Below are 12,866 nucleotides of genomic sequence, written 5' to 3'. Positions count from 1 at the left end.
TGTCTGACAAACAGCAGCGTTTTGTCTTCAGTGAATAATTCATTGTTGAACCACCTGCAGGCGTTGAGCAGTAATTTGTCTTTGTGTCCAGGATGAAAAATATTTGAGAGCAAAAACCCAATTTGTTAAAAACACCTTTTTCTACATGCTGAATAATTCACCTCTGTGCTTTTAAAGCTTGTTTAACAACTGATGGCTAAAGGGGAGAGAAGCAGAGCCACATAAATGCTGTTTAGGTATCGATACTGAGAGAAATTAGTGCATCATTTCATGCTGATTAAATCTAACGCTTATTTGACCACTCACTAATTTAACTAAACTTTTTATCCACCTTTTTATTGGTTTGTTCAAAGTTTGGGAAAATATGTAAAGTAAGGTTTTAAGAGGGAGTTTTAGCTAGCTCCACAAGACACAGCAGTCTAACATAAACATATACAGTGCCTTGAAAAAGTATTTACCCCTTTTATCACACCTAAATGTTTCGGATCATCAAAACAATGTGTTATTTTTTACGACAGATGTAACGAGCCACACACCTTCCTAAAAGTTCAACTTTTGTCTCATCAGTCCACAGAATATTTTTCCAAAAGTCTTGGGGATCATAAAGATGTTTCTTGGCAAATGTGAGACGAGCCTTTGTGCTCTTTTTTGTCAGCAGTAGTTTTGGCCTTGTAACTCTCCCATGATGCCATTTTTGCCCAGCGTCTTTCTTAAGGCCCATTTATACTCCCTTTACGTACATACCAGACTGGATCGTGGCATGATGTGTTTTTTTGAGATCTTGTAGCCTACTTCACTTTGTCTGACAGCTTCTATTTAAGTGATTGCTTAATTCAATAAATCAGACCTGGGTGTGGCCAGTGAAACTGAACTCAGCTTTCCAAGAGCTGTGGTTAATCACAGTTAACTCATGATTTAACAAGAGGGCAATTACTTTTTCACATAAGGTCAGATAGGTTTAGATTTTTTAACCCCTTAAAAAAATTTAATTATAATTCAGACACTGCATTTTGTATTTACTTGGGTTGTCTTTGTGAAATATAAAAATTGTTTTGATGATCCAAAACATTTAAGTGTGATAAATATGCAAAAGCATCAGGAATCAGAGAGGGGGCAAATACTTTTTCACGGCATTGTAGACTGTTGGTAAGCCTGTTTATTTCCTGTTTAAATGGTGCCACATTTGCATTTTTTTTTTTATGGTGCAAATGTGGCATCATTTAAAAGGGGAACAAACAGGCGTACCAATGGTATTGGCAAAGATAATTGTTACAAAACAGAAATGAATATGTATAAATATATTCATAAATATTAAATTCTTTACTTTGTGTGCTGAGTTCATATGGAGCTGAGGTGTCCCTATGCATCCTGACAGCTTCACTCATCAGCCATGTACCGAATGATGCATCGCTGTTATCCTTCTTTAAGCTCGGTTAATTTATTTTAAAAAGGACGTTACATAATTCGCTTACTTCAGTCCTGAATTAAAAAAAAAAAAAAAAAAAACTACCAAAATTCAACTAGCTTTCAGTATTTCACTGGTTAAACACAAGTCTGATTACATGGTGTGACTGTTTTATAAAAGAATAACAAAGTTTTCAAAATCATAAATATTAGAGTTGTTCATGTTCTGACACCAGTATCTAAAATACGTCCGGTACCTCTCAAAATGCAGGTACTGATATTGGTGAGTACACGAGTTCATGAACTGATCCAATAATGTTTGGTTTAGCTTTATATTTTGCTTCATTTAGCCATGCTAAATGTTAGTGCTACAAACCATAAATCAATTCTTCTTTGCTGCCAGAAAACACTGCAGGCACGTAACAAGCTACCGTTTTCAGAGCAGCGAAGAAGAACCAAAGCAGCCAGTGCAGCAGCAGAGAACGGCGGCTACGTGACGTTTTCTCTGAATGTGGTTGTTAAAATGCTTTCCAAACCGGCGCTGTCAAACACGACAAGAAGTGACACACTTTATCAAAAGTTTAATCACTTTTAAATCACAAATTGTTGCCCCTTACTTGTTTTTCCACTTGAAGCTAGCCGTTCTTCCCTCCCGTTGATGCTATCGATGCCTCTAAATCCCATGCTAATTTTCCGTGCGCCTGGAGCTCCTGTGACTTTTGCGGACTGTAATGATTAAATCCACACCAGTAACACACAGCAAATATCAGACTATTGATATTTGCGTCGGCCATTTTGTTTACTATTATTCTTCAGCGCTGGCTATCTCCTCTTTCATACTTTGTCGTATCGTCACCATTTCAACTTTAAAAAATTCAGTTTCTTCGTCATTCGACTGCTATGACTTTTCTTAACTCTAACTTTTAAAATTTTTTAAAATATAGCTATTTTCAGCTATTTTTAGGCTACTTTCAGCTATTTTTAGGCTATTTTCAGTTTTTTATAGGCTACTTTCAGCTATTTTATCCTTTTTTGAGCTACTGAATGCAATTTTTAGCTACTTTTATGCTATTTTATGCTTGTTATACTATTTTCAGCTATTTTTGTGCTTTTGGCTTTTTTCAGCAGTTCTTCCACAATTAAGCTCTCAGCATCCCCACGCAATTTCAGCTGAAATTGCAATTTTGATCTAGTTCTTATTATAATATTTAGCAATAACACTCAATAATCAGCAGAAAAACAGCTTTAGGGTCACAGAGATGCAGTACATTATGATTCTATTTGTTGAGCCATGCTCTGAGTCAAAAATAGGTCTAAAATGATTTGCTAGTCTGCACAGTCAGTCCAGGAAGCTCACACCGGTATCAGATCAGTACTCGGTATTGGGAAGGAAAAAATGGTACTGGAATATCTCTGATAAATATTCAGGAGCAGGGGGATTTCCTTTAAAACGCAGTCTTTGTTCGGCCAAAGAGTAGCAACAAGATCAGTTTTGATGCATTTTTAGTTCTTATGCGGTCAGATTTTAAATTTATGGCCTTTTAATGCCATTTGAGGAGTAAATAAAGGCCCATTTGTTTTCCTCATGGGTAAATATTTAAATGAGACCACAGTTAAATGACTGATGTAAATTAATTCATGATTTAAAGAAGACTGCCAATCATCAGGCATTTTTTTTTGATTTAGTGAAATAAAAAATATTTGATGTTTCAAAATGTGAAAAACATGTCCTGGATGCCTCCAGCGCTGCAATTAAAAACCAGAGGATGAACTGTTTGACATTTAAAGGCCTTGAGATTTTATCATGTCAGACTTTAAAGTCCATTTCGAAGGATCTCAAAACTTTCTTCACAGCTCTGAGTGAGGAATGAAAACCAAACACTTGTTTAGGAATGGAAAATGACTTTTTATTTCTTCCAAAAAAAGAGAGAGAGAGAAAACAGATCCCTAGAATAAACAAATATACTGCTGTAAAATAAAAGCCTGTGATTTGTTTGACGACTGTAACATTTGTTTGCCTTTCCATGCTCGATACAATCCATATAATTCTGCTTTAAATAAATAGAAAATAAAATGTACAAAGAGAAATTGGGGGGAGGAGACAGAGAAGAGAAGAGAGACGGATTCAAAGGTGTACATTTGGCATCATTGATGGCTGATCCTGATGTACAGGGAGGTGTGCAGCCCTCGATATCGGCATCCTGTCTGATTGGGCCGTCCCCACTGAGAGTAATCATACCTATATACTGCTGTAAGAACGCTATGTCTTTCATGTTCAGAAAAATAAATGCAAAATAAAGCGGTTGCAGGTAATGAGAGTATGTCTTTAAGCTCTGTGTGAGGTGTGAGTTTCTTTATATACAGAATAGTGAGGCAGCAATCCGAGGGTTCTTACCAAAAAACACAAAGATGTAGAAAAAACAGAACGTGCACGAGAGAATCTTTGATTCAACACACCGACAAAACAGGATTTATCCGTTAAACAGCCTCTCTTTTAGTTTGTTAGACTCTAAATTCATCTTTGAGTTTCACTGCAATCGCACAAAACCACCAGCAGATGGCGCCAGAACAGTGAAGGACAAATCTGTGCTGCATGTAACAAATGTGACATCTTTGGGAGAGGTTACACACACAAAAAAAGTTTGGCGCTCTGTTTTTGCTACAGTGGCTCATTAATCGGCGGTACAAACATCTGTCAGATTCAGCCCAAAGACGGATGAACCGGCTGTCGTGGACGGTGGTGGAGAAAAGTTTGGCCTTCGCCTCGTCCAGACGTTTCAAAACAACAAGAGGAGAGAATTTAACTTCATCATCACCATCACTGTCATGCGAAAAAACAGGACGAGGAACATCGACAACGTTACAACCATGCACTCACCGACCCCAGAAAGAGAGAGAGGAGCTCTCTCTTAATGTTTGATACACTTGGCCTTAGCAGAGAACATTTTAATATGACATCAAGGTTAATCCGTGTATCCGTCTCCACCGAGATCCATGCTACAACAATGCAGAGAGAAGTGGTAGCAGCTTTTAAAGGTTTTGTCCCAAAGAAGGAGAAAAACAGTGGTTGTAGTGGGAAATTCCCAGATGTAAATAAGAGAAAGAGAATTTGAGGGAAAGGGAGTCGCCAAAAAAAAAAAAAAGGCCTGCATGCTCGGCGAATAAACCCTCCCTGGAGACAAAGTGTAACAAAATAAAGCTGTAATAGTCACCGGCTGTTACATCAATGCTAAAGACACGAGGACACCAGCCAGTAACGGTTATGGGACGCCACAGAAACCACAGCAGCCTCTCTCTATCCAAAATTTGACCATTTTGAAATCACTTTGGATATAAAGACAAAGAAAAACTCGTAACAGGCGGGACGGGATTCCATGCAGAGAAACTTTAAAAAGAAACCGAAGGAAGAAAAAGCAGCGTTTGATTTCAGGTAAGAAAAAGCATCCTGGCGCCACCTTCACCGCCCTTCACACCAAAGCCGACACGTTTTTGTATTCTGAGGAGGTAATTACAAACATCAGGAATGATCAGATCTGCAGCGACGACCTGATATGATTCATTGTTTCAGAGAACAAGGATGACCATGATCTGATTCTGGATCAGTGCCCGTGATGATGGCGTCTCTTTCTGAAGTGCCGATTCATCACACAAGATTAGACATGGTGAGACAGCTGTCCCCGAAAATAAAGAGCCATAATTAGGGCTCATTTTTGTGCCAAATCGCAGCGCGCCCATTAGAGGAATAGTTTGAGGATCCAAAAGCAAAAAGGTAGATGAGTTTCAAGACCTAGAGAGGATGATTCTGAGGAATGGGTATCAAGATAGAGCTCTTGTTGACATCAACGCTGTTAAAGGGAGTTGATCAAACAGAAAAGGTCTTTTTCGACAAATTTTTTACTGGACTCAAAAAACTTTCAACCAACGTGTCCCCCTGACTCCAGGGTTCAAAGCTGAACCTTTGATTCATAGTGTCTTGGTACTTGAGTCTTTCTAATATGGAACAAATGTTGGTCAAAGTAAATCTCTGATTTTTTAACATATGGTGCTTCTCCACTCTGTGGTTGTGGCTCGACTTGTCTCCAATCAACTTTTTTGTTAATTTTCCATTGGCGAGAATACTTCATACTTTTTGGTGTCACCTCTGGCAAGGTTCTGAGCTGAGCTGGTACTAAAATGTAACACCAAGACACTGTCGACCACTGTAAGGTCAGACTAAAACACCATTGGGATGTCTGATAGGGGAATCAAACCCCTTGTCGTTAGCTTTATATGGCTGTTTGACTTCCCAAATGCACCTGAACTTTCAGAAAATATTTTGTCTCACTGCTTGTAACCGTCTCTGGACTGAAACTTGTCTCCTTACTGTGACAAGAAGCAGCAGACCAAGAACCAGGTACTCTACCCCCTCCATTGTTGTACGAACATCATGGCAGGTTCAAGCAGCCATGCTGTGACCACTCCGCCTACACTGAGAAGGTACTAATAGTATATACTGATACCAAAACTGAGTACAGTCCAGCTGGTACCACAAATGGAAAAGCACCACAAATCTCATTCCCAAACCAGGTTCCACCCAATCCTGAACCTGACTTGTTCAGGGAATGACTGCCGGCCTCTTAAATGGCTACCAAGTCTCCAGGTTGAAAGGATCCAAAATTAAACTTAAGTTTGAGGCCTTGCAGAGGTGGACTTCAAGGGCGAAGGGGGTCCAATAAAACCCTTGATAGGACATCACAACTTTCTGAGGCTGGTTACACCTTTCGTTAGCGTCCATCCAGGGTGATCTGGACGATCGTTGACACCCAGTGGGAGACAGCATTGTCTCTAAATTGAGGAGGAAGTCGAAACCTTAATACTGCCCAGGACGTATGGATGTTTACACTGACAAACCACTGTGGATGAATGGATACCAGACCACCTCCACATGTGGTCTGAGCTGCTGGATCTCTATGTGTCTTTAAGACAACTTTGCTTCCGTGGCCATGGTTGGAGATACCAGATGAGGGTCAGGTATCAGTTTAATGACTGATTTCTGAATGAGCTCTCAGATTCCATGCTTCTAGACATTGGCAGATCCATATATTTGCTGATATATCAGCAAAATACTTCAGGCTTACCACTTGTAATCAGACCACCCAGAAATGGAAATGAGAGGTGTAAACAGCCTTGAGAATTCATAACTATTACAATCACAGACCAGGTCAAGGTTTTTAGTAGATTGACTTGACTTGAGTAACAATGCTAACCCATTTGATTCCTCACCATCAGTTTCCAGAGCTTAACCACAATAACTGGTTCTCTTGCTATTTTCAATGCTGTTACAGCCTGATAAATTGTACAAAAATATCATTGAACAAGGGCTGGTTGAGTCAAAGTTGCCGGTTGAGTAAGCAAACAATCAGGTAGCTACTTAAATCTAAATGCATTAGCATTTAGCCAATCTCTGAACCTCTATTAGGTCTCTGGATACCAAGGTTTCCAGATTCCCAGGCCAGTTCTTCCTGTTTCGTGCAATGGTTGCCATTTACAGTCCAACTAGAGCTCGACGATAACTTGTGTCCACACTGTTAGATGCACTTGTATGCAGACGATTATTTAAAGAGATTTAAAAAGTTTGACTGACATCAGTTGATAACCAAGAGTTGGACCCAGGATTTTGCAATTTGTGCTCCTCATGGGCATTTATTGGCATAAAAACTTTGCCCATTTGCACACTACTCTGGACTCTGAAAACCCTTAAAATGTTGTATTCATATACAAAAAGTCTTCACTGAAGTTAGCATGTTGCTAATTCTCCTTGGATCCATTTTTATGTTGCGAACAGTCTACCTTACGCAACAAAAAACCTGAATTTCCAAGCTATCTAATTTGCCGTCTAGGCTCAACAGTCCAATCAGAGACAGTTCATCGGCTGCTGACATCATAACGAGACATGAAAATGGCCGATGACGTTGGGGGGGGGGGGTGGAGGAGCTCATCTACCAGACACTGGAGGGATGCGAACAGCGAGAAGAAAGCGAACCACGAAGCCTGAGCCCAAAAGCCTCTGAAAGATTTCATCTAAAGCTAAAAGACAGAGACACCAAGAGATACTAGAGCTTTAGTTACGAGACGCTGGCAGAGGTGAGGACGAGGCGGGGGACCTACTGCAGGAGGATACTATGACAAAAGGCTAGGCTAACACAAGACTGCAACAAGAAGCGTCTACGAGCAATATCTATCCAACTGTGACGGTGATGGGTGAGTGCAGACAATCTAGACAGAAACTGGTTAGTAGTACTATTTTTTTACATATCTACACATATCAAACAGTGACGAAGCAGGCTAAAAAGCATCCTAGAGATAGACCAACTAGACAGAGCTGAGAGGCGAGATTCTAAAGATTTCAGTGGGGCTATCAATGACTGGGTTAGAGACACTGGACGGGGATCAGGGTTGGGACTACAAAAAGTTTCAAGTTGTTAGAGAATGGCAGGAAAATAAGTTTTAGTTACCTGCCACAGTGGCTGGTAGATTAGACAAACGTCTTATTGTAAAAACTCAGATAATTTCTACAAACTTCAAATCTCTTTCTAAACTTTTTCCACGCCAGAAAAACTGGCAACAGAGCTCGATTACGGCAGGATAGTCACTTCAGTGCAAAATTTTTGCATGTGCATTTTGCAACAAAATTTGATTTTTTACAAAAACAAACAAGCACGTTTTTTTTTGTGTCAAACTCGTTGGCTCATATTTGGCTCGAGATGTGACACAATTTGACCCTAAGAAAATAGCCCTCAATGGAAAACAAACACATGAATGTGTTAGCACATGTGAACACACAATAAAAATGCATATGCACACATATTCCCAACAGTCAACTCATGGCGACGGATGCTTTGGCTGAGGAATGGCCCTGACCTCTTAAATGAGTCAAATATGATCCCTAAATTAACCTGTAACCAACGGAGCGAGGGTGATGCCAAAAGTTCAGAGTCATTTGGCTCTCCGTGCAGACAGATAGCACTTAAAGCCACTCTCTTTGATTCAGTGCAATTTAAAGTGAATTCAACTTGATTCAGTAACTTTTTAATCACTCACTCAGTGCTGTTGTCATCAATCATTGGCACATAATGTGGACCTGCTAAAAGGATAGACCTGATGAAAAAGCTCTTAATTTAGAAACCAAAGACGTCTGAATCTGATTGGTGAGCTGATGAGGACATGAAGAACAGATACACACAGGGTCAACCAGGGGCTAACAGGCTGCCAACGGGCTAATTACACTTATAAAAAACCCTGCTGGCTTGTAGCTTAACAGGAAATCCTCTACTAACCCTCTTCAGAGCCAAAAATGCCAATGAAACTAAATGTCAAATTATGTTTGACTAAATTTTCCCCCATACCAGTGTTGAAAGGTAGACTGGTAGTTGATTTGCCTGCATGGGTTAAGTGGATCTAGTCCGTACTTTTCTCGGGAAGTTAACTTTTGTTTTCTTTATAATGACCTGATCATTCGACAAAAAGAAAGCCAACAACTGTTTATGATTTGGGACAGAGAAATCCCAATGGAGGCTTAGCCAGCTTTTGTATTTAGAGCATAAACTGCTAAAATTAAGTACTTCTGAAGGAACTGTTTTAACCTATTCTCCTATGAGCAACCAAGCAGACAAACATCCTATGTAGCTTACTTGTTAGAATAGTAGCTACCTTAGCTTCCTTGCTTATTTAAATTTACAATTGAAGAAAATGCCAAGGTCCATAGCATGACAAAAAATTCTTCCATTCACCCTCTGCTTTGAGGAATTGGAGCCAAAAATGTCAAGATAAATAAGTATAAAATAAAGTTTGGAAAAGTGACTTCAGTCCCAAACTGGCCTGAGGCAACTGATAATTGGGGGCTCGTCCGGGATCTGAACCTAAGCTTAGAATGGTGAAAGCTGGCTTACTAGCTTTGATACACCATCAGCTTTATTTAGCTCTTACTATACGAGTGTAAACTACTCAAAATTTGAAGTAAACTACAATTTTTTCATGAACTGCATGAACCTGTCAGAGACCAAGCTAACAGGCATCCTATGTAGCTTGCTAGTTAGAATAGTAGCTAGCCTAAGGAGTTATCTCCCCACCTTGTCATAAATTGTAAGTAACTTAAATTTACAATCCAACAAATATCAGGCTCAATAGTAGGACAAAGAATCTCCCATTTAACCTCTACTTTGAGGAATGTCTGACCATATGGTGTCATGAACTGGCTCCACAATTGGGGGCTTGTCCAGGATCCTCTTAAACCCTTTACACACCAGTGTTGAAGAGGGTTAAACAAGCTTATTTCATTGTAACAGATGATATGCCTACTGGGGCAAAATGAAGCAAGGTAGTTTTTTTTTTAATTTAAGCCCAGCTGTAGTTATCATTATGATGGGTTATTGCCATCAACAAAATAATGGAAGCTAACCTTCTAACTTTGATGCACTATCAAGTTTTATTTAAGTCTCATCTTCAGAATGAAAACCTATTTAAAGTCTTTTTGAATAAACTGTGTGAAGCTTTAGTCCTCTTGATGACCAAACTAGCAAATATCTCATTAAGCTTATGTGTTAGAACCTCAGCTAGCTTAAGCAGGTTTCTTCTTTCATTTTAATAACTCTGTAGTAACTTGTACAATGTCCAATCCAAGTTCTACTGGTCCCTTTGAATGGGGTTGTGTTTACCATGTTCAGTAAGCTAGTTTCATTGTAAGACTTGATATTTGTGCTGGGGAAAAGTAAATGTAAGCAAATTGTTTTTGTTAATGCAACTTTTGTTGGTGTTGTGATGGGCTTTGACCCAAAGCAGAGCTGTCCTGATCATGCTAAACTCTTGGTTGGACAGAGAAGATTAAACTGGACAAAGCTATCTTAATAGCTTTGTTTCACCCTCCAGTTTTATTTAACTTTACTCTTTGGGGGTATAAAATGTGTAATAAAAGAGAAATAGTTTGTAGGAAAAAGTATGTTTTTGAATGAGTCCAGTTAGCAATCAAGCTAATGAACATCTTCCTTAGCATGCTAGTTAGAACACTAGCTAGATAAAGCTGTTTTCTTCCCGCCTTTAAATAACACTTTAAATGTACAATCTTGGGAAGAAAATGCCTCACAATAAAAGCAAAGTATAAAGATAGGAAATGTGACTGACTAGCACAAGCATGTCCTTAGCTGGCTAGTTTAACAGCGACTATTGACCAGCTAGCCATAGTAGCAGTCACTGCATTACAAATCCAACATACATAGATGATTTTTACTGCTTTCTTTTATGACCAGATTTTTACAAAAAACATCCCAAATCTTTGTCTGAAGCTGTTTTAAACATATGCTAGCGCATTGTTAGCATTTCCCTGTTTCCCCCTGTGTGTATTTGTAGCTTCTGGAGAAGAGATCAACACAATATGAGTAACAAAGACTTAAACCCTTAACAAGAAACGCTCAACTACTGTCAACAAATGGTTTAACAAATTGCTGTACAAGCCCCAATAACATTCAGGAGAGGCCGCAGAAGAAAAACAGATTTAAAAATACAAAGATATCCCAAAAGAGCGGAAAATCACGGGAAACACACTCAGAAGAATCAATCTCTCGTTGATTGGACAATCCTGGACGCAGGTGGCAAACGAAGGGGAGGCTGGTTGTCTGAAACAACTGCTTCGCATTTTCATACATTACACTCACACTTTCACACATTTAACAAACACTTGCCCCCTCGTTTGTGCTCCCGATTTCCTGTTGTAGGCATACGGTAAGCCAAAAGGGACAAAATAGCACCAGTTTGAAATAAAGCTAATTCTGCAGCAAAACTCTTACAAGCTAAACCAGAGGTAGGATTATCAATCCCCTCTTTCCTTCTCTTTCTTTCCTTCTATCTTTCTCTCTCATCTGTATTCACTCTTCTGAATCGTTACTCCATCGATAGGTTTTTAAAACACTTAGTAAACAGAAAAAAGCAACACTCACACCACGCCACTGTATGCAAGAAGTTGTTTCAGACAATGACCAGTTCGAATGACATCTTCGCCACCCTCTACCCCTCTTTTCGGTCTTCTTCTCCTCTTCTTTCCACTGTTTTTGGTGTTGGTTGGTTATCTTGTCTGTCTCTTTAGTCGTTTTAGTTTGATCAAATCATTCCGCCATCCATCCAATCGTTCCTCTTGTGTGTTTTCTTCTTCTTCTGTTTGTTTGTCGCTTTTGGCACTCTGCTTCCCCCCCTGACTGGATTACATAAACTGCATCTGAATAAACAGAAGACAGGGAAAGAAGAAGTTGAGAAATTGTTATTTTCATCATGTTACCAATGCATTTAAATGAGTTTGGCACCATGTTTGGGTACCAACATGAATTTAGATACACTTAAACAGGGTAGTAGAACTGCTGTGAGCTAAACGATGTAATATAAAAAGCACGATTTCAAACATTTCTCTTGTCTTTTTCATCCATAACTGAATATTTTAACATCCCCAGGAGCCCCACACACATTTAGATCTATTGGATATCCATACTCTAGTTGTCTTTTAGGAAGTGTATGTTTATAAATGGCTTTTTGAACTTTATTTCTTGACATGTTGTTGATCTTTTGGGTGATTTTAAAGGGGCTCTGCTTCAATTTCCAAAATATAAAGTCAATTTAAAAGTGTACTATCCAATTTTTCAAGCTTTGGAATATGAAGCAACCCATTTGGGTTTGACAAGTACTTTTTAAAAAATAAGTTCATAGGAAGCAGCCATAACCAGTGACTAATTTCACTCTGCAAAATGGGTGTTAAAAACATGCAACTAGTGATGATGCTCAGTGTGGGATAAACTGTTTAAATGGATCACAAAACAAAATTGTAGAGCAATACATCAGAAAGTGTCCAAATTAAGGGTCCATTCATCCATTATCTATCTAACGCTTATCCCTTCAAGGGTTGTAGGGGCTGTAGCAGATCCCAGCTGTCACTGGGCAAGAGGCAGAAAACGCTGCATTGGTTGCCAGTCAATAACAGGGCTGACATACAGAGAGCACTCATGCTCTCACTCACATCTGCGGGCAATTTAGAGCCACATTAACCAAACGAGCATGTCTTTGGTCTGTTAAGGGAAGCATGAATCCCTGGAGAGAACCAAAGAGTCCTTCCTGGATTCACACCAGGAACTTCTTGCTCAACCATGTAACCAACACAAACCCCACAAATTAAGGGTATAATTACTACTTCATTAACTTGTCCGTTGTAAAAGTGCTGTTTTGTGCTTATGATAGGGACACAACGGTTTTTATTTGTCCAGAGCAGTCATGGTTTGGATTTTGCTATTCAGTGCAGGCAGTCAAACAAGTGTGACTATTCTCTACAGTCTATGGTTTGAGCAAAGAAAGGGCAAATGATGATATCCAGCTCCAATCCATTTATTTTCTTCTGCTTAACCTAGGCCCGGTCGCAGTGGCAGCAGGCTGAGCGAGTCAACCCAGACTTC

At 39.4% G+C, this 12,866-nt stretch overlaps 1 protein-coding gene across 2 annotated transcripts in view; it reads right to left on the bottom strand.

Moving 5' to 3' along the window:
- Positions 1-3,303: 3,303 nt before the first annotated feature.
- The window catches only part of si:ch211-200p22.4 (phosphatidylinositol-binding clathrin assembly protein), a 173,323-nt gene continuing 163,760 nt past the window's right edge, over positions 3,304-12,866 (bottom strand). For both annotated transcript variants that reach the window (XM_041779660.1, XM_041779661.1), the window contains one exon: positions 3,304-11,647. In XM_041779660.1, the coding sequence (XP_041635594.1) occupies positions 11,633-11,647 (15 nt within the window). In that variant the 3' untranslated portion in view covers positions 3,304-11,632. The remainder of the gene's footprint in view (positions 11,648-12,866) is intronic.

This window comes from Cheilinus undulatus, linkage group 22, assembly GCF_018320785.1.
Source record: "Cheilinus undulatus linkage group 22, ASM1832078v1, whole genome shotgun sequence".
NCBI classification, from domain to species: Eukaryota; Metazoa; Chordata; class Actinopteri; order Labriformes; family Labridae; genus Cheilinus; species Cheilinus undulatus.
Note: the sequence above shows the minus strand (reverse complement) of the source record. Positions and strands in the feature narration are given on the sequence as shown.